The sequence below is a fragment of the Aptenodytes patagonicus genome, chromosome 6 (genome assembly GCF_965638725.1).
Source record: "Aptenodytes patagonicus chromosome 6, bAptPat1.pri.cur, whole genome shotgun sequence".
Classification (NCBI taxonomy): domain Eukaryota; kingdom Metazoa; phylum Chordata; class Aves; order Sphenisciformes; family Spheniscidae; genus Aptenodytes; species Aptenodytes patagonicus.
The window spans coordinates 64,692,319-64,718,996 of record NC_134954.1 but is presented as its reverse complement, the minus strand read 5'-3'; the positions used below and the strand labels follow the sequence as shown (position 1 = coordinate 64,718,996).

At 45.8% G+C, this 26,678-nt stretch overlaps 1 protein-coding gene across 13 annotated transcripts in view; it reads right to left on the bottom strand.

Annotated features, from left to right (window-relative positions):
* Positions 1-26,678, bottom strand: part of KALRN (kalirin RhoGEF kinase) — a 536,830-nt gene that overhangs the window by 13,799 nt on the left and 496,353 nt on the right. For 10 of the 13 annotated variants that reach the window (XM_076342988.1, XM_076342998.1, XM_076342995.1 and 7 more), the window contains 8 exons: positions 25,656-25,827; positions 21,084-21,322; positions 19,938-20,185; positions 16,599-16,722; positions 15,203-15,262; positions 4,784-4,811; positions 4,146-4,317; positions 1,298-1,419 (listed from right to left, as the gene is read on the bottom strand). In XM_076342988.1, coding sequence (XP_076199103.1) covers positions 1,298-1,419; positions 4,146-4,317; positions 4,784-4,811; positions 15,203-15,262; positions 16,599-16,722; positions 19,938-20,185; positions 21,084-21,322; positions 25,656-25,827 — 1,165 coding nt within the window. Of the gene's footprint in view, positions 1-1,297; positions 1,420-4,145; positions 4,318-4,783; positions 4,812-15,202; positions 15,263-16,598; positions 16,723-18,998; positions 20,186-21,083; positions 21,323-25,655; positions 25,828-26,678 lie in introns of those variants that run through there. The other 3 variants (XM_076342996.1, XM_076342997.1, XM_076343000.1) reach the window with 3 other exon arrangements.

Below are 26,678 nucleotides of genomic sequence, written 5' to 3'. Positions count from 1 at the left end.
CCATACTAGCAGCTGGGAGAGAACCGTGCTGCTTGCAAGCCCTGCTGCCTTGACATGATCTCACAGTACTACAGGGCAGGGGGACTATCTTCTTGCTCACAGCTGGTGGTCAACTGGACTGCGACGCCTCAGGGAGCTCCCTGCGAGACTGTACAGGAGAATAGCCCCTTGGGTGCAGAAGATCTGTCTGAGCTCAGCTGCTGTAAAGGCAGAGCCTCTTTACCTGCCACCTTCTGCTGCTAATTTTTGCTCCAGCTCAAGACCTGATGCGAAGCCCATGGAACTGAGGAAAACAAATATTCTCGTGGACTTCACCAAGCAGCAAGTAAGGTTCTGGAGGTGGGGAGTCACCTTGAAGTGTCCAAAAATTACACGAGAAAGCCACTCAGAGTGCTTCTGGGTGTATGGCGCTTGGTAAGTTTGGCAGCAGATTGACAAATGACCAGTAATTCTGTGTTTTGCTCAGGGTTCCCTTCAGCACAGGAGTAGTTAGTGCAGCCACTAATTTGCTTGGATAAATTGGGGAAATTATATCTCTAGGACAGTTTGTGAGACCAAACAAATTGACTTCTAAATGCTTGTGACACTTCTGCATCTGTAAGTCACCAGTTAGACATTTGTCTCTGTGCCATCCCCTTCAATGCAGCAGGCACCCCTCATCTCTCATGCTAACAGATCCCTTCCCAGAGCTGGAGATCATGAGCATCAACTCATCATTTCATATTCATTACAATTAGATGGGTCACTAATTACAGCACTGAGAATTCAGGCTCGGAGATGTGTCTCTGAGTTGAGTCCCTGCAGAACAGTTCACCCAGGCCAAGCTTTACTCTCACCTCCTCCGTTCCCCGCAGAGAAGGGGAGGCTGAAAATCAGTGTCACTGGATCCCAGGTCCCCCCACTCCAGGCAGGCTCTAAAGCACAGAGCTGCCTGTGGGCAGCTGGGGCATCATCCCCCCAGGGGCTCGGCAGCCCGAGGGAGCTCAGCTTCCTACTGAGCCCCTGGGAAGCAGCGCTGCGAGCAGGATGCAGGAGCTGAACCAGTGCCAATGCATTTTCATTTCCCAGATGTGATGCTTATGATCAGACGACTTAATCAAGCACAAAGAGTCTGCGATGCCTTCAGCCATCAGTGGGAGTCTTGGCTGAGGAATGGTTGTATGATTTTAACGTCTCAATTCACCTGGCACAGCTCCACGTCCGGCTGCCTTTGCACCGGCTATTCCTGTGTGCTCCCAGCCCCAACCGAGGGACCCCGTACAGGAAAAATCCTGGGTGTTAAGGTCAGATGTGCTACCTTGAACTTTGATGGTTGCAGAGGTTGATGCGGTTCCATGTTCATTGGTTGCCACACAGGTGTAAATGCCGCTGTCCTGAGGCATCAGGTTGCAGATTTTCAAGGTGAGCTCCCCGGAGTCACTGTGGATGCAGGAAGCCCCGATTATAACACGCTGTTCACTTGCTAATGCTTTTTATACCAGTTCCTGTCCTGCGTCATTGCAAACGCACGTTGCTGTGGTTTAACCCAGCAGGCAGCTAAACACCACACAGCCGTTTGCTCACTGCCCACCCCTGCCCGGTGGGATGGGGGAGAGAATCGGGAAAAAAAAAAGTAAAATTCGTGGGTTGAGATAAAGACAGTTTAATAGGACAGAAAAGGAAGGGAAAATAACAACAACAACAATAATAATGAGAAAAGAATATCCAAAATAAGTGATAGTGATGCACAATGCAATTGCTCACCACCCACTGACCGATGCCCAGCCAGTCCCCAAGCAGTGGTCACCGCCCCCCGGCCAACTTCCCCCAGTTTATGTACTGAGCATGACGTCATATGGTATGGAATGTCCCTTTGGCCAGTTTGGGTCAGCTGTCCTGGCTGTGCCCCCTCCCAGCTTCTCGCTGGCAGGGCATGAGAAGCTGAAAAGTCCTTGACTAGTGCAAGCACTACCTAGCAACAACTAAAACATTGCTGTGTTATCAACACTTTTCTCATCCTAAATCCAAAACACAGCACTGTACCAGCTACTAGGAAGGAAATAACTCTATCCCAGCCGAAACCAGGACACACGTGCATGCAAATCCTGTTAACTCATTTGAAGGAACGTCCCTCCAGCAATCGGTACCCAAATACAACCCCTCCGTATGTCAGGACTAGGCCATTAACGAAACCTTTGAGCAGAATGGTCCAAATTGCCTGTCAGGCAATTCTGCTTGTCTTCTGTGGCCTCGGGGGAGATGGGGAAGGATCACTCAAGCAGCAAGCAAAGTCCAGGAGCTGAACATTTGCTGTGCCTGTCCAGAGCTGGATGCTTAGATTCCATATATCTGGAAAGATTTCCCCAGGCACATCTTTCCTATCTTGGGAGACGCTGAGCTGCTGTGCCTCTGCAGTTAAGTCCAACACACGCCGGACAAATTGGGCTTCCCGCAGATGCAGAAGGCAGTCACACAGCGCAGCGTGCCTGATGTTTCTGGGAAGCTTCAGACCCCTGGAGCATATGCCGTTGATCTAATGAGGCTGCCAGGCCCCGGTCAGAAGGCTGGACATCTCACAACAGCTACGGATAAAGAATGTCTAAGCCAAGTTCGTGAGAGACACTGAATCTTTGGGCCAATCTGAGCAAATAAACAGCTCTGCAGAGTCTAGTGAATTTATAGCAGGTCTGTACATAGTCACTTCGGTTTGCACATTGCAGTCTTCAACATGCAATTTAAGGGAGTCAGCCTGAATTAAAGGATTTTGCTTGTGTAACTGCTTTAGCTGTACTGGAGACCCAGCTTAGAGCCAACAATAAATTCCCTTGATGGCAAAAGTAGACTAGTTCTTGAATGCGTAATCTATCAGAAACTGCAGAAGGACATGGATGCCGGTATAACTGCCTGGACGCTGCAGCCTTTGCTGGTCTGACTAGGCTGGTTTAAAACAGCATAGAAATATTCCCTTCCCCCGCAATCCGGACGCTCATGCCAGCAAGATTTGTAAGACAGCCACTGATCTGCTGGGCCTCTCCTTGGCAGGCAGTGTCTTCACTGAAAAACAAATACGAGTAACAGGACAATACAAGTGCTGATAGCGCACAGGGAGCCAACGCACAGGCGAAAGACTGTGATGGAAAACAGAACCCTCTATGGAAATATCCCCCCAACCCAATTCCAGCCAGAAGCCTGAAGATTAGGCACTAGCGATCTACTGAGTAATGGCTAAAAAGACAATTTTGGGTGCTTTGGGGCGGCCGCACAACCCAATGGTCTCTGAAGGAAGCTCTTGATCAGATGTCATTTTTTTTATTGAACATGTAAAATCCTTTCTCTCTTAGTGTTCATTTTTCTCTCTCAGTGATTTTGTACTCCCTGGATTCATCTCAGCCTGAGCCAGAAGTGCTGAAAAGTTCGCATGAAAGATTGCTTCCCGGAGATTTCCACTGCAGTTTGGCCCAAATCGCTTATATAAGCTGCAGATGAGCATCCAGCAGCAGGCTGTTACCTGACCTGAATTAAACTCCAGTTCTTTTTGGATCTTCCCAGTGCTTGTTGTAAAGATGGTTTTCCTCCCCCCAAGCCAAGCTGGGAACATCGTGACAAGCATCTTTCTGTCCCAGCACAGCCAGATGTAGCCTTCCCTGGAGCACATGTAGGCTCTTTTAGGAACAGCTGAGGAAGGGCTCAGGAAAACTGCAGGAGTTACCACCTCTGCCCATGAGATGAGAAAACACCCAATGATACGGGTGTGGCAAGCCGGTGAGGGCTTGCTGTGCTCGACTCCCGTTCCTACCAAAGGTGAGCATGGCATCAAACTCAAGCAGAGAACATGGAGGCAGTATCAGCCAAACTAATATTAATTGCTTCTGGCTTGCAGCTGGCTCAGGAGGTCATGGCCTCCTGGGGCAGAGCACAACCAGAGCAAGCTCACGGCTGCCAGCAACACACTCCGTGGATATAGTTTCTGTGGGAAACTATAGAGCTACCTGAGACCCAAAGTTTGACCCTTTCTAGCTGATGTGTGGTGCAGGGATGTGCCAATACACCATGCCAGACTTGATTAACTGCATTTCTAATGAGCCTTGTAGCCTGGCTGGTGCCATATTTGAGGGCAACACAACCATCATGACCAGCTATGCTGGGATCCAAAGGCAGGACCTTACCAAGATGACACCGTGTAAGTGGCCGTGCTGTTGTCATTGTCAAGGATGTTTTGATCTGGTCCTTTCCAGGTTATTGTTGGTTTGGGCCGTCCACAGACTTTGCACTGCAGCATCACTGTGTCGCCGAGCAGGCAGGTGATGTCCACTAACGGCACAAGAAACTCTGGAGCCACTGGAAAAAAACATGGGGACACAAACATGACACCTTCTTTTAACCTACAGGCGAGGATGTTCCCCATACAACTCTAGAGAATACATTATAGGACCAGCTATGGGATTTGGGTCCCAAACAGCTGGGGGTCCTGGGATTATGTTACCAAAACTCCCCCTTCACTAAAAGCCAGCTGTCGACAGCTCAGCAAAGGAGGGAGGGGGGACTGTCCGCCCCCCAGCCCTGTGCTCTGGCAGGAGGGCAAGACTTTGTGAAGGCAGGTTTGGGGGGTTCAGCCTCGCCTGCGGACCCGAGCTGTCTGAGCCGAGCAGCCAGCAGAAGGACCGCTTTCCCTGGGGACCAAACAGTGGAGAGCTGCCTTTGCTGTAAACGCTGATGGGTGCAGAGCATGCTGTTGCACCGGAGTAAATCACAGCTGCTGACTTGCCCCTCCGTGCCAGTCAGTGCACAGCTGTCCTTAACTCACCTTCTTGAATGAAATTGGGGTTGATTATCTGAAAAATACAAAGAAATGAAAGCATTTATTTTTCTGGACAGTGACAAAGAGACGTCCGGTTTCACACGGTAACGTGGTGAACCTGACCAGAACCGCAGAAGCACTGACCAGTGGCTACAAGCAACCTCTGACAACCGGCAGACGCAGCAAGCTCTAGTGACAACCGAACAAGCCCGTGCACAGCTGGGAGAGTAAATGAAAGCTACGGCTTCTTGAACTCTGATAAAGCATCACAGGTAACAGGCACAACACTAAGGCTGAGAGGGTGGACATGCTTTCTCTTTGCTTGGGTGATAATGCTCAAGCCATTAACTCCTTTCTTCCCGGAGGTGGTTTGTGCCCCCCTGTGCCCGGCTCCAGACCCATGTCACACAGTGCCTGCAGTCACCACGCACCTGGGGCGTCTCACCAGCGCTCTGGCCACTAACCAGCTTTGGGGAGACGTCTTTTAACTTCTGCTCAGCTTCAGGAAAAAAAAGGTAAAGCACTAAAACAGAAATACTGGCTTCTTTTCGCCTACTGACAAGTATCAGTCCTGCAACAACTCTTGATGTATCACAATGAGTGAAGTTTCATTCATTTCATTGGACTGCTGGAAACTTTCCAGCTTGGACCTAGGTTTGGATAACTGAGAGTTATTTTATCTAACTAGTTAATTGATCAAGTTAGCGAAGACTTGCAAAGCTACTCTCTCGCCATGGCCTATATATGCCAATTGCCTCATGTAAACCCTGGAAGCAATGGTGGGAATAGCAAAGATAACGCCAATAAGTTCTCACACGTGGCATCAACCCTAACTACATAGCGGTGTACAATAGTATGGAGGTTTTAGCTTCATTAACTGTTTTAATAATCTCAAAAGGTCTTGTTATCCAAATTCAAACGAATAATTTGATATCAAGCACGACAAACACCAGTGTGGTTTATATCGCCTTAAATATCTTTGTTACTATCTATTTCAGAGCTATTTTGGAAGATGCCAATGAAGCAGTGACCTAATTCGTGGTCTGCCAAAGCTGATGGGAGTTTTTGCAGTGGCTCAGAAACCAGGCCACGAAGCAGAAGCAATAACCCTTCAAAATAACATAGATACATCTTCAAGATTTATATTTCTGCTTTGGCTTTATAAATAGTTTTCCAAGGTCAATGGCTCAGGGTGCCATCCAAGGAGGCGCTCAAGCATATTCAGGTTCATTTTTGTTTCATAGCCCTTCTTTATAGCCCCAGGCAAACCTCTGATACCAGCACTGACACCTCAGGGTCTGTTTTCCCCCATCACCACCAGAAAGCCTGAATGAACCAGGCACAACATGGACTCGCCACTCACAAAGGTTCATTTTTTCCCCATAGAAACATACCTTACGTCAACAAACTCCTCGCCATCTGAGACTGAGACTATTCTTTTCCTAGCAATAGGTAGAATTTGATCCTTCGGGACACATCTACAGAGAACACAATGTTCACGGTACTGGCTGAAACAACCGGCCAATGCCAGTGCTTCATACTCTGCGCTCCAGAAACAGGTAGGGGCTGCTGCTTGTGGGCAAAGCCGGTCTCAGTTCCTAGCACGTCAGTCCTAAAGGTCTGTACCTGGCAGGCAAAAGTGTGATGGTTTGGATTCTCAGATGCTCCCAAGAGTGCTGAGATTTCAAACATTTCATTCCCAGCATCCTGGAAGGAGCCACTCTCCGTCTACATCCCCGGAGAGGGCTCTTTGAGAACTATTACTATATTTGGGGCTTCTTTTTTTTTAAAGACACATTGGGAGGCACCCCTGCGGTGGCGAGGGGGCAGGAGAATGTGCCACCCCTGCAACGGGATGGCACGGCTCGGCTCGGCAGGCAGGAGCCTGAGCGGGTGAGGGAGCCAGCCGGGCTCTTTGGGTCCCGTGTTGGGTCTTCTCCTCCTGGCTGCACCTCCTGGCCCTGGTTTCGCTTGGAAAGTGCAAAGCCCCATCTGAAGGGTGCAGCTGGGCACCGACGCCAGGATGTGGACCTCTGGCCAGCCACCCTGGGAGCCTCTCAGAGGGTGAGGGGCTCAGAGGCAGCGATTGCTGCTCTGCAGGAATCAGGACCCACATACGGCCCCCTGGATCCCCACAGGCAGGAAGAAATCGGGGCATAAGAGGGCACTGGATGAAGAAGAACATCTTCTCTCCCACCTGTGCATGTGGAAAAGGAGAGACGGAGCTTCGTGATTAAGTTGTGTTGCTCACACGACACAGCAAAGGAAGAAAAAGCTTTTCCATGGACAACCATCACTTGCCACTTTTTACTCGGTGAGACCGTCTACTTACCAGCTTAGCAACCCCAGGCATCAGCTCATTTGTACATACGTCTTCATTTGTGTAGTTTTTGGCTTATCTGGAATACACATCTGTCCTGCAAAGCTCTCCTCTTCCTTCTCTGCAGCATGCACTAAGTTCCCTTATTATTCACTGATTTCCATCCTTGTAGGATTAGAAATCAGGAGAAAGAAACGCTGATAACACTTTATATTAATTTTATAACTCTAAAGGATTAATTAGAAGATGCAGCTACAATGATAAATGTAATGGATATATCTATAAATAAATAATGCTACGTTTCTAATTACTTCCAAGGCACAATCATTTATAATAATTGCCTTACCAATGTTTTTTTCCACTGCCTCACCATGGGAATATCAGAAAGAAAATTACCGCCGCTAGATAATATTGGAAGAGTCTAAAATTTCCATTTCCTTTGCTAAAACTTCATCTGTTAATTAATAAAATTAACAACACCCCTACAGCCATGTTGCGGCTTTTGCCTGCTGTAAGTTCAGACAAAATAAAAGCCTATTTGCAAAAGTATGTTTAAGTGCTACCAAAGTGATTTAATACATTAATAGAGATTTGGTCTACTTTGAAGGGGGCGTCAAATGACGGAGTGAGAAGTGCAGAAATAGGAAAGCAAAGGTTCACAGCCAGATCTGCAGCTGGAAGCCAGCTCCGCTGGCTCACACGTCCGCTCCCAGGCCCCGGGGGTTTGCTGCCTCTCTCTGCAGGCTGGCCAGGTTTCCAGCCTATGGGCGGATGGCGGGAGATGACAGGCTCCACAGAGTTCTTCTAGATTAAGTGCAAGACCTTCAGAGATGATTTCTTCATTTGCCAAATAGGTTTCTAATCCCCGTGGGTGGAGAGGAGGGCTCCAGAGCGTGGCGCCGCTGCCCTCGGAGGACAGGAGCTCACGTACCGCTTTTCTGCGCAGCCTCCTGCCGGTGCCAGGGCTGGTTTCCCTGATGGATGGACTTGCCAAGCACCTCCTGGAGCCTCTTGAAAATGATGGTGTGTGCAAAAAGCTGGAAAAGCTGTCAAAATCCATGCAAGTAACTCTTCCCAATTCTCTTCCTCTTTCTCAGGGCTTTTACAGAGAGGTGAAAGCCAGACCACGTTGCTCTGAAGAGCAGAAATCCTGGCCAGCGAGGGGCCCGGGGTGGGCTGCTGGCAAGCAGGGTGAGGTGCCGTGCACTGAAATGGGGATTACGGGCAGGTGGGTGCAGCTCCCCTGCAGCCGCCGAGGCTTGGGAGTGCAGCACGTGATGCTGCCAGAGATGCTTGCATGGGCAACACGGTGGGCACCAAATCCAAGGGACTTCTCCCTCAGAGAAAAGGAGGTGAAAGACCACCTTCTTCAGCATGTTTTCCCCCTTTTTAAAGCCCCTGCTCGCCCTAGGGAGCTCCCACACAAGCCGAAGGGCAGCAGTGGTGTTTGCGGGGGTGATACAGGAGTCCTGGCTTCTGCGCATCACTCCCTCAGAGAATGCTCTGCACTGCTTTGAGATTACCAGGTGGAAAAAAGCCCTGCTGGTTATGTGGCTTTTGTGGAGTTTTACTTTTCTTCTCTCTGAAAAGCAACATGAGGCTGATCCCTGAAACCCCACTCAGTCTGTAGCGGTTTGAACGAGGATCTCACAGCCCAGCCCTCAGCTGAGCATCCCTGGCCACGCGGGGGAAGGCGGCCCGGGGTCTCACGCTGACAATGGCTCCCTGAAGAAATCCCAGCAACCACCTGCGCCACTGTGGCTGCCAGTCTGGCCTGCGAGCGAACAAACTCAGGGGCATGGAACTACCCAACGCAAAAACTTCTCACACCATCTTCAGCGTCAGTCCACACCAGGCAAACACAAACCCTAAGGGATGAAACTCGGTTGGCAATGCAGTCACTCCTCAGGTAAGAAACACAGCCGGCTCTTTTTTCTAGGAACATAAACTTAGTTGAAATGAGATAGATTTATTTTTTCCATTGGATGAAATACCTGTAGCCTGCTCCAGGGTAGGTGAAAACTTGTAACGCTCCCTCTGCGGCCAGGAGAGTTTCTGTTTCCCATACAATGACAGCTGAAAATGGAAACCCCACACAAGGTGATGAAGGCAGACCATGAAACGGCCTCTGCTCAAGTGATGTGGGATCTAACGCTGACCAGGCAAAAACAGGGAGCTGAAGTGGGAGAACGGGTCAGGGTTATTCAATAAAAAAACCAGAAATAGACCTTGCTTCTCCCTCCTCCAGCCTGCGCTGTTTCAGGGCTCAAACCAAGAAAGGCACACGGGGCGTGTACTTGGATGCCTTTGGGAACCTGCAGGGATCTAAGTGACTTAGATCTAAGTGACTTAAGTGTAATTTAGTGTAACAGTCAGGCTTTAGAAAAGCACCATAGGTGCTGCCTCCAGCAACTCAGTATTTCGCAGTACTGACCCACTTCTTTCCTGGTTTGTTAAGCTCCTATTACAAAGATAGAAAGGCATCTGCAGCAGTAGCAGCAAAGTCCACTTGCAAAGTGACTCCAACCGCCCTAATTCTTAGCAAGAGCTTATCTCTCATTTGTGCACACATGCTGTACCTGGTGGGGAGCGAGAAACCATTCTGCAACGCCAATGGCCGGTCCTGAAACGCTCTGCAAGCGCAGCTCGGCTGCCAGCGAGGGCTTCTTGCCTTGGCCAGGGTTTGCTTCTCCGTTGCAGAGATGTCCTCGCCGTGCCTAACCCGCCTCCCTGGAGGAGGCTTGAGCCCAGCCCAGACACGCACAACGCACAGAAGGGCCCAGCGGTTGCGCAGATTTTTCCAATGCCACATTTCAGTCCCATTTTAAGGGAGCGCATCAAAAACAGGAGTGAGAATATTTTTTCCCCCAAAGCATAAGGCTAGGCTGCAAACCAAGCCCTCTGTAATAAGATCCATGCTTTATCTAAACAGTAGAGGGCATGTTTACTCCAAGAGAAGCAGCTCAGCATTTTGTAAACACTTCATGGCACTTCTTGTTCACTGAGTTAAAATAAAATATTGACGCATTTGCACATGCCGGTAGCAGAGTCAGCAGCACATTCCTTGCTCCCTCACTCAAAAAAAAAAAAAAAAAAAAGATTCTCAGAAAAAAATGAAATTAGTTACAGATGAATTAAGCCAACTCTAATTTGCAGGAAAAGATCTATCAATCCGTCTCTGACTAGGTCAACTTTTACTTTGAGACTTTTTGGGGGACAAGCTCACAGTGTCACCAGCCTCCCCTCCCCCAAAAAAGAAACAAATTAACAAGAGAAATTTCTTGATAAAAGGAGCAAATAAGGATCCCGCTACACATGGATAGACGCTACCAAAGGGAAAATATAATTTAAAATGAGAGAATGGCATCTGATGAAATGTCCCACAGCACCAGCCTTTTGGTGGGGATGGGGGATGCCTTCTGGCACCCAGCATGGATGGGCTCAGCTGCCTTTGAGACTGATGGAGAAGCCACAAGGGATGCTGACTGTTGTACACGCATCCGTGCAAAGCAGAAGTCCTCTTGCCCTCGTCACGCTCTTGCTGCGAGGCCCTAACGGCTGGTGTGCTTCAACGGCTGTAGCTGTGGGATGTCCAGGCACCGTGTTGTAGCACTCTACCCCCTTCCGGCAGATGAAGTAGGTCACTTCTTCCTTTTCCAAAAGCTTGCACTGCCAGCTCAGGCTACGTCACACCTGATGAGCCACCTTCCTGGTCAGTCTCAGCAATCCCTGGCCGCTCAGGGCAGCAGGACAGCAGTGTTGCCCATGGAGGCCACCCCAGGGAAACGCAGGAGGTTCTCAGGATTGTACTCGTTCATAGCGTGAGAACAGGCCAGGAGAGGCTTTCTTACCCGTATTGTACAAGATCTCGCCAAGAGAGTATGTTAGATCTGCTCTGGAGATGGACAACTCAAGGCAGGGGGTGAAGGCATTTGCCTAAAGCACTTGGAAATTTTTGGCCTGAGCTGAGTGTTGACTTGGAGCCAATGCTGCATCCACCAAACCATTACTTAACCACTTGGACTGTGGGGTTGCTAACACAATATTCTTCCCTACAGGATGTTTCCTAGTGCTTATCTTGCTCTAAGTGTCTCTGAGTAGTTCTTAACATGCTAAACTGAAAAAAATAGATTATGAAGCCCAATTTAGGTACCTTGGCAACAGCCCAGCTCACTAATCTAATGATGGCACTTCCACTGACTTGGGGTGGGCCTGGACTTCATCTCTCCTTTGCCCAGCTAAGAAACTGGAACAAACTCTAGACACTCGGTGACAGTTGTGTGTTGGTCAGGATTAATTGTAACGCACTGCAGTTGGAGTCGCGCTGTGCAAAACAAGATGTCTGGAGCCATGTCAGATCCCTACATGTGAGGTCCACCCCAAAGCCTGAAGAGCTGCTGCTGAATTTAGTGAGGTTTAGCTCGGTCAGGTCTTCTGACTGCTGGAAGGACATTCGCTTAGACAAGAGAGGGAGCCTGATAGGATTTGCACAGTTGACTTATGACCCCTTCATAATTGAAACCCCATGAGACGTTACGACACAGAACTGTAGGACAATTAGTTGTGTCATTGTCCAGGACCCCAGACTTGGGTGTGGACGATATTTACTGATTCACAAGGGCATACACCTTCTTCCTAAAAGCGGAGCTGCCTGTCCCTGTGCAATTAGCTGCAGACATGTGGAAAGGGAGTCTCCGATCTTTCTTAAATATAGGTTACCCCTATCCCTCGCATGGCTACACATGCTCCTTAAGTGCCCGCTCCTACACTCACATGCCTAACAGGTGAGTTTGCACCTTCTATTTTGTGAAACAACAGTGCAAAGCAGAAAACAAAGGAAAAAACCCAAATTTCATTTCCATCCTTATGTACTTTGATTACATATTGATAAACAAAGAGAAAAGAAACAGTCAGCAAGAGATACTATTTCTATTCAAAGTTACAATGAATGGAAAGTTCTCCAGGGCCAGCATGTCCCTGCGTAGGCAAAAACACAGTAATGGCATTCTAGCTCTTTTAAACAGTCACCCAGTATTTCAGTTTCCTGCTCTCACTATATGTGTTCTCCATGTTTCTTTCTTTTTATGTTTCCCCTTGAAACAAAACAAAGCCAAAGCGCTTCAGAAATCTGGAATCTACTGAACAGACATGTGGTGTTTTATAAACAGCAAGCAAAGATACATCTGAAAGACCATAGTAGCTGTGGGACATCATGGATACTACGACCAGCTTACCGACTTCTTGTGCCGTGAGTAAGCTGGAGGTAAATTGCACTGACGTTTCCAAGTAATTAATACAGCGCCTTTGCATTTAGAGACTGCTCTCTCTATTCCAGCACTGGGTGCACGTTCTCGTGCATGATGGGAGGAAGAAGTATGCCAGGGGTGACAGTCCTATAAAAGAAGCCAGGTGACTTACCCTGTTATTACCTGGCTGTAATAATAGCTACCAACGACTCCTCCTTAATGACACAGGGAGGGCCTCATGCACCTCTGAATGTTGATGGCCAGGACACAGTTCTCCTGCCAGCACTCCCAGTGTCTATAAAATCCATCACGAGCTGAGCCAGCTGCGAGGACAAGGTCTTCCCCCTCCTCGGACAGCCAGTCACACAGTCTCCAGCTCACCTGGGAGCTCGCCAGCGGCTCTGCTGGGACGTACCACGTGGAGTAGGGAAGGGAGAGCCAGGCGAGATGCTGATTTTCACTGCACACACAGGCTGGGGTGGAGGGGTAGCACAGCTGTTTAACAATTATTTAAGCCTAGGACACAAAGCCTAAAAGACCCGATGAAACCCTGAGCCAGGCTCTGGCGGTGGAAGTAGCTTGCCTTGCCTCTGCTTTAATGAGAAAAGACTTTAGCTCCCAAGGCCTTAATATAATTCATTTCTCAACATGTTTGAAAAAGGAGCATCAAAACATTCATAATAAAGGGAAAGGGAGAACAACTGTGGCTTCCAGTAGTGAACACCCCAGACCTTTACAGACTAGACTTCCCCATGGCCACTACTAGGACTGTTTCCCTCATGAGCATTTTAGCAGCCTGCCCTTGCTCTGCTCCCTCTGGATGATTTTGTTTAGTTTATACTGGGTATCAGCAATCCCTCCCCCCCAATATTTCTTAGCTGGACTAACGAGCTGATCACACTCACTCTGGGCTTCCTATGTACTAAAACCAGCACAAAGCAAGGGCTGTGCTGCTCCTTGCAGGGCAGTGTCACCTTAGCTTGGCGTAAGTCACCCCCAAAATTGCACTCATTTTCTCTCCCTCTGCCATTTTAAAGACTTGCTCAGCCCCAAAGAGTTTTTTTCAGAAGCAGGCTTGATCTTTCCAAGCCATGAGGAACATTGTGGCTCCTGGGGACTGCAGTGCAGCGCAGTGACACTGCCTCCAGTAAGTGACCTGGGAGATGCAGGACGGGGTTTCTGAGTATAAATCAAGTCACATACCAGGCATGTAGTTACTCCCCCAATAGCAGATTCATACCATAAGCTAAGACTTCACATTAGTCTTTAGTTTAAATAGAAAAGCTCTTATCTCCTGAACTTCAGCGAGGCAGGCAAGAACAGTAGACTGTACCATGGTAAAAAAACCAAAACAGACAGACAGACCCATGTGGAGTGTGCCAGAGCTGACTAGAAATGCCAACAGTGTCAGGACTCCACTGACAATTTTAAAACATCTGGTTTTCCTCCTGTTGAGCAAAGTCAAAACACAGAAATCCTCTGCAAAAAGAATGGCGATTCTCACCCAGCTCCGTACAGTACACCTGTATCTCAGCCACCTTTTACTCCACAGGGCAATCTCCAATGAGCTAAAGCTTGCAGAGACTTATGTGCAATAACTGGGCACTGCTTTGTAACAAACACATACACTCCTAGTTGTTACCTGTGACTGGCAAAATGCTCTTTGAAAATGCAAACATGCTCCTGAGAATAAGGCAGCTTTAGTGGTAAGCACCATTCAATCTCCAGGACGTCAGCTGGGCCAAAAGCTTTTCTTTAGTACACACCCCCTTCTCAAAGCTGTGTTTATTGATGCCAACGCAATTAAAATAAAAGAGAGCCTTCAGGTTAACAGCTGAAGTGGTGCATCTCAATACACTTCTCCCCTTTTTTCCCCTCCAGGAGGAAGATCAGCTTTCTTTTGCGGGATGTTTATAGCGCAGCCTGGCTAACGACATCCCGACATCTCCCAGGACACACAGATATCCCTGTTCTCCAGTGACCTGCCCTCTCATCTCTACAAAATCGCTTATGTCTCTCTGAACCTTGCTCTTGCCTGTTTCAGTAGGAAGCTCTTTCAGCCTTGGTACAATGTATTCAAATGCTTGGTGTGGTCACTATAGACAGAAAAAAATGGGTCCTGCAAGATACTAATTGAGGAGAACCAGACATATAACTCTCATGATTTTAAGCTCCTTCGGGCTCTCTCAACAAGGCATGTCTCGGTCACTCCACTAGAATCGGTGGCTTCACACTGGAAAAAGAGTAGTGCAACGTATCATAAGTTGGGTCCACCTATCTGCATCAGCCTTGTCTGTGATACGGGTACAATAACACAACCAGTTTTACCATTCGCCTTCAGTACTTTTATAGAAATGCAATTTCCCACTCTGCTAGGAGAAAAAAAGAAATGTTGTCTTTCCTAATCTTCTAGATAATTTAAAGCACTAGTTGTGGTGCAACAATACTTGCTCCAGTGATTTATAACACAAGCCTGACTAGCAGCTCAGCATGCATTGCCAGGGCAAGGGGTGTTTTTAATATAGAAAGCTGCTACGTTTATCGGCAGTTGACACGCATGCATTATTGTTTCGATGAATGAGGTCCCAGGTGGGAAACAGCGACTGAGGGTGGCTACATGAGCCTCCAGCTCAGCAGGAGCTTGTTCCTCAGCTTCCTCCACTGCTCCCATCACAAAGGCAGCCCAAACTCCAGTTCAACGCTTGGCAAAACCAGAATCGGCGCTTTGCGTGACTCACACTTAATTGGCACATCTGTCCATGAGCAATAGAGACCCACCAGCTCCCCTTTCAGCAAAGGCATTTCAAAACGGGCACATGTTCTTGGGAAAAAAATAATCACAAGGATGATTGTCTCTACCTCCATGCTAGTATTGGGGTCAAGGTCATCACACTCTGATTCCTCTGAGCTGTTTGTGTCCTTGTTTGGCAGCATGAGGAGGAAGAAAGAGAACAAGAGATTAGAAGAGAGATTGGTTAGACAGGGCAGAGCAGCACAGGAGTTGTGAGCAGCATGGAAATGGGTAACAGTACAGAAAACGCTCTAAAAAACCAAACAAAAACCAAACCAACAACAAAACAGGGGAAGCAAAGGCAAAGACATGCTTTTGCCAAAGAAGAGGCAGTGATTCTGCAAGTCGTTCGGGTAGTAAAAACAGCGAGGAAGCAACAGGAGGAAGAACTGTGGCCACCATGCTGGAGCAACCGCTTCCCTCGGGCTCGGTCCTTCCCCGGCTGACCACAGGGCTGCAGGGTGGCTGCGCAGTGGGTGCGAGGGGTGCCCGGATTGCAGTGGCAGGGTTCCTCCTTTTGCACATGCCATGGCTATTTCACTAGGCTTACAAGACGGAAAGCCCCCGCGAAGGAAAACACTTAATCATGGGCTCTCCTGGAGAGGGGTGGATCCAGAGGACATGCTCAAGTGCTTTCCTCAATCAAGGCTGGGCTTTGGTTGCGTCAAAATCACAAGTGTTTGCTTGCCTCTGACGGGAGGGAAAGCCCCAGATTAGTCCTGAGCAGGCCTCATGGTCGGTTTATAGGGATGGATCCTCTGAATTGGAGCACAGTAGTCAGGCACCCAGAGCAGAAGATGGAGCTTAACCCCACAGTTCTCAACCTTTTCCATACTGGGAGATCTCAGAGAGAGAGAGACAGACGCAGACGCACACACACACACACACACAGGAGACCCTCTCCTGGCAAGACAGAGTCAGCATCTTTGCCCTGGCTGATAATATGGAAAGAAAAAGGTCATTGAGACCATCTCCCCAGACCAAAAATCTTAAGCATCTCAAGGTTGAGAACCCCTTATCTTAAGATGTGGTGAAATATTGACCTAAAGAAAACTCATCAACTTCAGTAAGGCCATTGGTTCACCGCTGCAGCTGCTCTGATGGAGCTGCAGATTGGGCTAGGTCAGAGGTCAGTAAATCACTATTGTCCCAATTTTAAGAACAGTTATTTAACCATATATATAGTTGGGTTTTTTAATGAAAATTACTTACTTGCATGTGGGATGCCAGGAAAAAGAAAATGAAAAACAAAGGCTGCATTTTATCTTGCATGCAAAAATCCTGCTAAAATGGATACTACAAAAAAAGAAAAAAAAAAGATAACTGAAGTGGAAAAACCAAAAACAAAACAAAAAACAAACCCAAAATTGCCGCCCCCTCCCTCTCTCAGGAGAGGATGCTATAGGGGGTGAAAAGGATGGGAAGCAGGAGAGCAGCACACAGCTTTCAGATGGCCTTACTCACTTTAACAGAGACTTTGTTTCCCAGAATATCCTTGGATTTACGTGGCCCATTGGCTTCATTTTTGCCACTGCTCTCCTTTTCCGCCCGCTTTCTCATGCGCAGGGTATGCCATGAACATGACTTCCTGTTGTACCAAAAAACGCAGCAATCAAACGGCAAATCATAGCAGGAAGGAAGGATTTGGAAAGGGGAACCAGCATCCACATTTGCAATTACTGCAGTTCCCTAGAAGGTGAAAGCCACTGGCAATATGCCTATCTCAATCTAAGCAATGAGACTCGAAGTTAAAACCCAAACCAAACAGTTCTGCGAAGCAGATGTGCCACACTTGCTGTTTAAATGCATGGAGCAGGAAAAAAATGCCCATGATGGAAGCAGACGACTAGAACTTGGTCATCTGGTCTCAGGGACTTTGTCTTGCATTGCCACAAATCGAAATTTATTTTATTTTTGCTACAGTTAAGAGGTCAATTGGTCCTCAGTCTTGTTGGTTAAAAGCAGTGAAACAAACGTAAATACAGGAGAACGGTCTTAACAGATTACTCAGTAGAGCAAATAAAAAAAAAAAATTAAGAAATTCAAGGTGTTGCTCCCACCGTGTTGCTCAGAACACGAATAGCTCAACAAACAGGAGTTACATCATTAACTTTCCAAGAGATAAGTCATTTCCCAGAATGCTGTGCCTCTCAAGACCAAGAATTTCCCATTTGGTTTTGCCAGTCTGGTTAGAGAGGACATCAGTCAGTCCATGGTTTTTGGCTAGCATCACAGCAGGCACGATTTCCAGTACACTTTGCACCCCTCATTACTGCTCCTATGACCTTACTCTTGGAAAAAAACAGTAATAGACCATGTCATCCTTTGTAAGAGCAATGCTGTGTTGACAACAGAAATTGCATATCAAAGCAGACATAAAAAAATAAGGAAAAAACAAAACAGTTCTTAACATGGATTTCATTTGGTTTAAATAGTGGACAGGCTGGGGGGGATTTGGAAAGGGGTATGTTGTCCAAAGCAGAAAGCTCTCAAAACAGCAGTGTGATGAGCTGGGATCCAGGTTCAAAGCATCTGCCCACCTTTAAGTCATGCAAATTTGATTTGCATGTTTAAGCCCAATGTTTGGCACATGTCATGTCTACAGTACCTTGATACATTTTACAAAGCAAGTTGCATGTAATCCAACGATCACCTGCGATGCCAATAAAACGCAGTATGTTAGCAAGGTAGGACTCAGAGGACACCCCACACAGCTGACGCTCCCCCATGACCGCTGCGTCTGATTCCTAAGCGTTTTTTGGTTATACTTCAGCACCTGATGGGAGCTGTACAGCAGCTCAAATTAAAAAAAAAGTAAACGGCCTCCCAGCAGCTGGCTGCCACTGACACAAGACTGAACTGGGTCATATCAACTGTTTTTGCAAACCAGGATTAGTGTCTCCGCTGCAAACAGCTGGCACGGGCAGTCCTGTTTGAGCACAAGGAGCACCAGAGCACCCTACACGTCTCAGCCGGACAGTACGTGCTGCCTGCTATTTGGGCGTTTCTGGAGGAGGTCCAAATTAGGTGTGCAGAGCAGGGGAAGTTATCCAACACTTCAGGACTGTTACGTTTTTCTTTAAGATATGGTAAGGGTCAAGGACGTGGCTGAGGGACTCCCTGACCTATCAGTGAATAATACACGGTGCCAACACTACTGGATCGACCACATGTTTTGTGTACAGTATTTGTCAACAGAAGAAACAGTTTTACTACTTATACCAATTAGTCAATATGATCTGGCAGACTAGACAGGGCTGAAGTTAACACCCGCTCCAGGTCGTTTTTTACCCACAGGACTTCTATTATTCAAGCATCTTTTTGGTTTCAGGGTTGTTTTAGCTGTTTGAGTCTGAAAACATGATTTAAGACTTTAAATCCCACTGCAGTGAGAAAGAGAGAAGTGCAATGCATGTGTCTTTCAATTTTGTTACGCCTTCCTGGCCACAATTGATACGACTACATAATTTGATGCAGAATTTGACTGTACAGCTGCCATGAAATCAGAGTCTTCACCGGGAGCCTGGTGCCGTGGATGAATGTAAGGGCACGTGGTTGCATATCGTGGTTAGAGAGGAACCCGGGAATGGCCGTGGCGGATGTGCAAGAGACGTGCTAAGCAATTCCTTTGGCTTAATGTGCAATTCATAGTAGCATTCATTACTGACTGACAGGTAAAGTCATAATTTCTCTTAACTGAAACCGCAGCAGAGATCAAATTATTATTTTTAGTGAATCTGTCACAAAATCTTTCCTCGTGTTCAATTCTGCGCCTCGAGGTACTTGTGTAAGGTAACACAACTTGTAGCATCCATCATGCATTACCACCTAGCCATTTTAGATTTTAAAAGAAATCAACAGGTATTACTGAAAAGAGGGTTGTACCTTCTGTATTTAATACCAAAAAACCACTTTCTTGCATTAGTCATTTCAGACTGACAAATTTCTAAAAATCAGAAAAGAAAAATATATATCCACACATTTGTTAAATAAGCAACAAAATGTTATAAACAAAAAAAAAACCAAACCAAAAAAGGGTCAAACTAGTTCTTTTACCTCATTAAAACATGCTCGTGGTGAAAATTTATTTTACATATTTAAAATAGTACATTTAAAATTAGTTACATTACAGGTACAATGATGAACATTGCGACTATCCATTATATTGCACAACCTGACTTCATCAATATGAGTTTGTTTCTTTTCTTTTTTTTTTTTAAATAGTGCAAAATACTTTATACAGGAATGTACTTGGATGGGGGTCTTGCAAACCAAAAAATATATTACAAAAGTTACTGCGAACAGAAAAAAAACCAAACCAAACCAAACTAAAAAAAAGATACAAGCTGTACAAGGAAATTGCCATAGACAACAAAATCTCTCTTCCTTGAGAAGCGAACCTCAGTCCAACACGGGGCCTGGATTTTTTTGTGGGGTTTTTTTTGCTAGATGCTGTTATAACCAATATATAGATTAGTAACTTAATACAACATAAATATAAGTCCAGTCCAAGCAGGTCCATGTTGGTGTAAAATGGTGTAATGTAAAACGTATCTTTAACCGTCTATGGTTTTATTTCTCTCCAAAATATAAACAAAACCCCACAAAATTAAAATAAGCAAAACCCGAACTATTCATCATGGCTGCCCGACGCTGCGGATTGACCACTCAGCTTGTTCCAATGGCACTGTAGATAAAAATCAGCAGGAATTCCCTACCATTTGGGTTTGTTTATTTTTATTTATTATTTTTTTCCTCAAAAAATCCACATAGTGCTCCCAGCGAAGCCAACATGGCACTTACTTGATGCTTCCGTCGCTATTATCTGTAGTGGATTTAGTGAGGGGAGCCAAGATATTGCCAGGGATCCATCCTTCAGCGGCCGGAGAGTGGTCGTTTGCAGGCTGGTACACCAGGAACATGTTCTGCTGGTTGATAGCAAGGATCTGAACCACCTCTCCTTGATTCACACAGATCTCATCCTCCTTCAGTGCATAGTAATCTTTAATCACCACCATGGAAGAGGTCCCATTGCACCCTCCCAAATCAGTCTGTGAAAACGGACACAACAGAAACCGGTGAGCAGGCAGAGCTGGGGAGCCTGCCTTTTCCGGCAGCAATCCCACCACTTCATTTCCAGACTAACAGTTCCAGGGAAAGAGATACAAAACACTTAAAGTTCACACTGGTAGAAAAGGATTTTAAGGATCTGAAAGGCGGCAGTAATCTGATACAAACCAGCCTCCTATTTCATATTAGATTTCACAGCTGCTAGCGACAGTGCCCCAGCCGTGTTCTCATTTGTATGGTGTTACAGACAAACGATCTGTGCTGAGCCAAATGGGGGGACAGACCAACGAAGGCTCAACGTCAGAAGCCAAATGAATACTCACACATCTCATCATCTTAAATATAGGTCACATGGGAAAGTGGCTTTGGTCAACCGCAGCCAGCAGCACGGTCCAAACACTGCTGATGGTTACTGACTCTTTGGTGGTTTGTGTGCAGTGCACATGCACCCAAATTATAACCTTCAAGTGGCACCCTGGGAGCTCTTATGTGGGAAAAGGTCTAAACTCTTCTATACCATCAGAGTAAACCTCTTCAGGAATGGGTGGTTAATAGATATTAGAGAAGCCTGAATATTGCTGCTGCCAGTACTGCAAATGGATATTCAGTTCACCAGGTCTGCAAACGCAGCGCCCCAAAAAACACTGGGATCAGCGCTCCAGGGTCAGGCTCTGTCTCCATTTCCCAGCTGAAGTGCCCCCTGTCTGGATGCCAGAGCTTTCGCAGTCTCTGTTTAATCCCAAATCACATTTTACACCGTTGCTTCAGTATGTTGATTCCTGTTGGCCTGGTTAGCTGATAATTAAAGCTAACTTCACAGATTGTCTATGGTATAAGAAATGGGCTATGAGATCATGTTTTATCAGATGAGCTCAGTACCTTGCTTTGTTCATACTTGTCTCCGGGCTGTGAGTGTTCATACCCTGTGCTGCCATTGGAGGTAGATATCTTCAGGGGTGGGAGAGATGGGTTACGGCTTGTAGCCTTCAAAGGCTTCTCAGACCCTACTGGAACAGAAGAATAGGGTCTGCTGTTGGGCTGAGCGACCCTACTGGTCTGGGGCCTCAGCACTGCTGAGCTACATTCTTTGCGTTGGTACTCTATGGGAGACTGTAGCGCTGCAAAAGAGGACAAGAATTAGCTATATGCTTTCAATGACGTTGCAAAGGGCTGCAGAGAGTGTGTGGGGTGATTCAGTCGGAACAGACACATAAGTTGCAAACCAAAGAGGAACAGGAGATGCCACCCATGGAAGCACACAGCGCATTCACGGCTAGACAGGACACAAGCATTTTACGTTGTACTGCACGTGAACCAAACATGCTACTGCAAAGAACAGCTTCTCTAACCAACACAGTGGGCTAAAATATTTGCCATTCATAGCATACATAAATGCATTCATTTTCTTTGAAATCGCACAAATTAATCGCCTCCTGTAGTCAAAATAAATGAAAGCCTGAATAAGAGATGCATGGCTCATTTACAGTGAATTTTGCTATCATCAGAAAACACAGGTCACGACCCGTAAGTCTCATTTGCGTATTCTCAAGATTAACTACTTTGGTTCAAGGAAACTGCTGGAAATGACCAGCAAGTGGGGGAAGTATAGACGGCACGAAGACATTAATCCCAGCAGTCCAGACCTCCCCAGAAAATACCCACAAGCAACATTAAACAGCTTCATAAGCCTTAAAAAAAAGTCTGCTTGTGAGAGTGTACATTTCATAGTCATGGAGAGAGCTTACACTGCGAAAAGGAAGGATAAAATGCCAGATGGTAAAGAAATAAAGAATTTGTTATGTTTGGAGGAGAAGGGATCAGGGCTGGGACTCACAGTGAATGGGAAAGGAACAGATTTGCTAGGCTCAGACTACCATCCCCAGACCTATGGGTTTGGTTTTTGCATGTCATGTGGCTTTAATGGATGATTTATAGCCAGTTAATACTGTGTACATGCACCAGACTAAACCTACTGGAATGCAGAGAGACTAGTCTAGCAAGAGGCAGACGGAGGACATAATGTCACAGCATCAGCCCAGCCAGGGAACCACAACAGAAGGAATGTCTTTCCCAGCAAGAGGAAAAGGAAAGAAAAACAGAAAGGCTCAGCACCACACAGCATACTCTCTAGCATTCCCCTTCCCGAGAAAGGCAGGACTACTCCGACAAGCAATCACTTAATACTAAAGAACAGGACACTGAAAAAAAAAATCAAGGAGGATGCCAGATCACCATTTTCTTCAGAAGGACACAAACATAGACCTGTAGCAATCTGGAAGATTCCTTGGCTCCAAAACCTACGCAGTGGCCCTTGTCACAGAAGTGATTCGTATTTATGCCACAGTGACTACCAGTTTCACTCGCTTACCTCAACTGCAGCTGCAAATGGTTTAGTCCTGCTGCAGATCAGCCATTGAGGAGAAGGAAGGTTGGGGAGAACTTTGACAGTGATTTTTGACAGTGATGGTGACATTTTTCTAGTATATACAGTAGATTAGGCTGCAAGGTCTTTAGCAGTAAGACCCGAATGAATACTTATCAATCCATCTCAAAACAGTCTATCCTACTCAGCGCTTTTAAAGGGTATTTAGTTGAGTGTCCACTTGTGACTACTAATTCCACCGTTAACTATCACAGCGATGCCTGGCTTCCAGCCTCCTGTTCAACATCTGTTAGTATTCTTACGGGCTTCTGGCAAAAATCACGTGTCCACGTACTTGCGTGCTCTCTCTTTCTCTCTCAATCCCCCCACCCCCCCCAAAATGTGATTAAAAAGAAGGTACAGATCAATAGCATTTTCCTTATGAAATATATCCATCAGTGACATATTTTCTTTACAGCTTGCTTCTTAAAGCAAAACGAAAGAACAGTCGCTATAGCCAATCATTTGGTGCACAGTCTGTTTCTCAAGCTTAGCAGCTTTTGCTTTTCCAAGGAAAAATATGAAAAGCTTGAACATTACAGTGTAATTGCACCAAGTTTTACATTTATGAACTGTGGATGCAAATACTATGCTTTGTACATAGCCCCGTACTCTTTAGGGCTTCCCTGTTGAAGAGAGAAAATCAGAGACAGCTTGGGCAAGAACTCACAGGGAATATTTTGTTATTAAGTTTACGCAGCATTGGCTCAGTGTGGATTTAATATGATTTTAAAGACAGAAAACATCCGCTTTAATGAAATGCAAAGCTAAAGAACGTATTTAAAGATTAGTCAGCCTCAATAAGATTACATCCTAAAAGCCACTTGTTCTGGACTGGACAGGCTCTACTGGATACAATATCATTTTCTTGGATCTTATTTATAGGTTTACAGTAAATCCTTAAGCCTGTGTTTTAATATAAATCTATTTTTACTTCTAGCTTTAGAGATACAGACGATTATGATCCTAACCCACCAAATTCCTTGCTGGCCTCACAGAAGACAGGCTAAATAGGGGCTATGAAGATGCTTCAGTAGAAAAAGGGGCTCACAGGGCAGCTAAGTCTGGGGAGGATAGGGGGGAATATAAAAAAAATAAAACAATAAGAAAGAAAGATGTGGAAGGGACAGAAAACCCCTGCAGTAGTGTCTGTGGAGTTCTCACAAGGTTTAAAAAAAATTCTGTAGCTAACCATTACTGGAACTTATTTTTATTGCAATAAGCCCTCATTCAAAGCCAACTGCACCGACACAAAACCGGCAAGTTTTGGTACCAACTGGTCAAACGGGAGAACTCAGACTGCTCATCTCACCAATCTCTTTAAGGAATCATTCTACAGTGGTTGTATGAGGCCCATTCAATTCCAAGTCACAAAAATCCAGTATCAAGTTTTGGAATCACAGGTGAAACACAATTTCCCTTCTGAGCTCAGCCATAGTTTTTGAACTGTCACAAACAGCTTTTGCCTGTAACACTCTCCCAGTTAACTTTTGAAAAGTAACACTAAGCTAAATTAAAATTTTAAAAGGACTACAAAACCTCAACATTGAAGAAAAGGGAACCTTTGTTTTGATGTGAACTGAAAGAGCCTCTTCAGATTTTGCAACAAAGAATCCACAAAACAGAACACCAAAACCTGAAATCAAAAAAGCTAACAGATTGTGCCAAGCCAAAACATTTTGATTGAAGCAAATAAGATTCCTTATTGAACATGTATTAAGTTTTTAAATATAGAACTCTTTTCTAATATAAGCTTGATTTTAAAAAATGTTTTGAAATGAATAGTGCAAAACAATTCTGGAAGCTTCCAAAGTAATGATTCCCACTTTGTTGCTTACAAACAAACAAACAAAGAGATACTATTTTAAAATTTTTCCTCTAGTCCTGGTTCCCCCTCTTTCCCTTGCCCAATCATGAGCAAGAACAAGCTAAAATTGTTAACTGAATTTGATTCCTCTCTGCTTTCAAAATCCACACTTTTGTTCATCATGTGTGGGTTTTGGTTTTTTTCTTTAGAAGCACAGCTTTAATTTGAAATATTATTTCAAACCACCCCAAATTTATTCCTAAAGCAAAGCTGACATTTTGGAAAGGCCCCTGTTCATGCACAGCTCCCACGGTTCCTAGGAGAAACAAGCCCAGATGTTTCCTTGCCCTCTCTTTTGTTTTTTGTTGAAAGCAGCTCCTGCCCTGCAGAGTTTGGACCTCTAAGGGGGTGGATGGTGAGGCAGCCTTTGTCCCACCTCATGTCCTCAGCTTGTAGCACATGGTGACGTTGAATAGGAGGTTCCTGGGAATACGCCTTGCTCTGACTAAGTGGCAGATACTGTGCAGATACAATGGCAACCTGGCTTCAACGTGGTCTTGGGAAGGGATTAGATTTAAAATCTCCCGGTAGAATGGAAAGCACCAGCCAATACAGCCCTGCAAACCCCAGCATTTTTAAAGGATCTTGCACAAAAGTACCACCAAAGGCATGTCATTGACAAGAGGGACTTGAGACCTGAACATGAACCTGACTGATATATGCAGGGCAACTGCTCAGGGACCCACCACCTATTTAAGCAAGGAGCCAGTAGGCTGCCAAAAAAGTCTACGAGATGCTGCTAATGGTGCCAGGCCAGAATGACCTGAGGCCTTTAATGCAAGATGGGGCTCCAGCAGCTTCTCAGGGTGGGCTCCAGGGCCACACAGCAGTTCAGATCAGGCTTGCCTGGTCTTTCTCCCATCCTTCACCTTCCCACCAGGCAGACCTGGCATGCAGGACAGAGACCTCTGTACAGTGGCACTGAGGTGGTCTCTTTTCAAAGACCAGCTGTAAATTATGAGGACTCTTTCCCATGTACTCTGTGGATATCACTTGACCCAGTGCTTAATGACAGGCAGACTGGGCTCTAGTTTTTCCTTGGGATTCTCCTTATGAAAAGAAGTTGCTGAATGTTTTTCTCGTAGAGGGAACAGAGACACAAAGATTCTAAATCCCATTTAGTGTCACAGTTTGGGAAACAGAGCAAAGACCATGTACATACCATTTAGGAAATCTCTTTGTGTGTCCAGGACCTGGTTGATGTCCTGTACCCAAGCTTGCTGAATTTCTGGATTAGCTGCCTGTAAAATGACTCTCTCTGATGTTTCCCGGCTCATTAGAGCAAACTTGCAGGGATCATTGTCCACGTTTTCTTCAATGATAAGGTAGTTCATCTGAAACAAGCCAAGGTAAGCATGTGTTACATGGAGCATGAGATAACATTACTCAAGAATCAGAATGAAATTGTTGTGAGAAGTTCCTGAAAATAATTGAGTCCAATAACAGACTGTCAGATCATAATCAGAAGAATTTGCCTCATCTAGATTTAGGCAGATAAATCTTAAGCTTAAATATGATGTTTAATAAAGCTCTGACAGATGTACCAGACATCCACCTGCCTTGTCTTGAATTACACCTTCTATTTTAAGGTAACGTAGACCTGACTGATGTGCTAAAAATTTACCGTAACCCGTAAATAGAGTTAAAATGTTCCTATTAAGATGTGAATAAAGTCTATCATTCCTCCAATTTAAATAAGTGTTTACATTTCTTATCCTCCATGGGAAAGAAAGTCTCAGTCATTAGAGTATTTTAAAAATGGAATGGACTGTGCACAGGGATATACCAAAAAAAAAGAGCAGTTCTCTCCTGATACTCCAACAGCTCTTCTTATTTCTAGCAGATTACACTGTCATCTGTGCAGAACCACTTCACTTGACTGTAGTCACAGATACTCTTTCTGGAAATCTCATGGATGGCAATTTTGGCTGCTGTCCTGCCCTTGTGAGGCTTCTGTTTAAGTGTACCCATAACTTTAGCTTTTCCTGAGCTACTTATATCTATGATAGTAAACAAGAATAGGATGGCATAGCCTTTCAAAGAAAGAGAGAGAGTCTTCATGTCAAAAGTAGACAGCTCCGAAGACTAAGGCAATAACGTCCCTCTAGAAGTCTATCTCCAATTGCTCTGAATATCTGTCAAGGTACGGAGAGATCCATTCCACATCTGAATACTGTCCAGCATT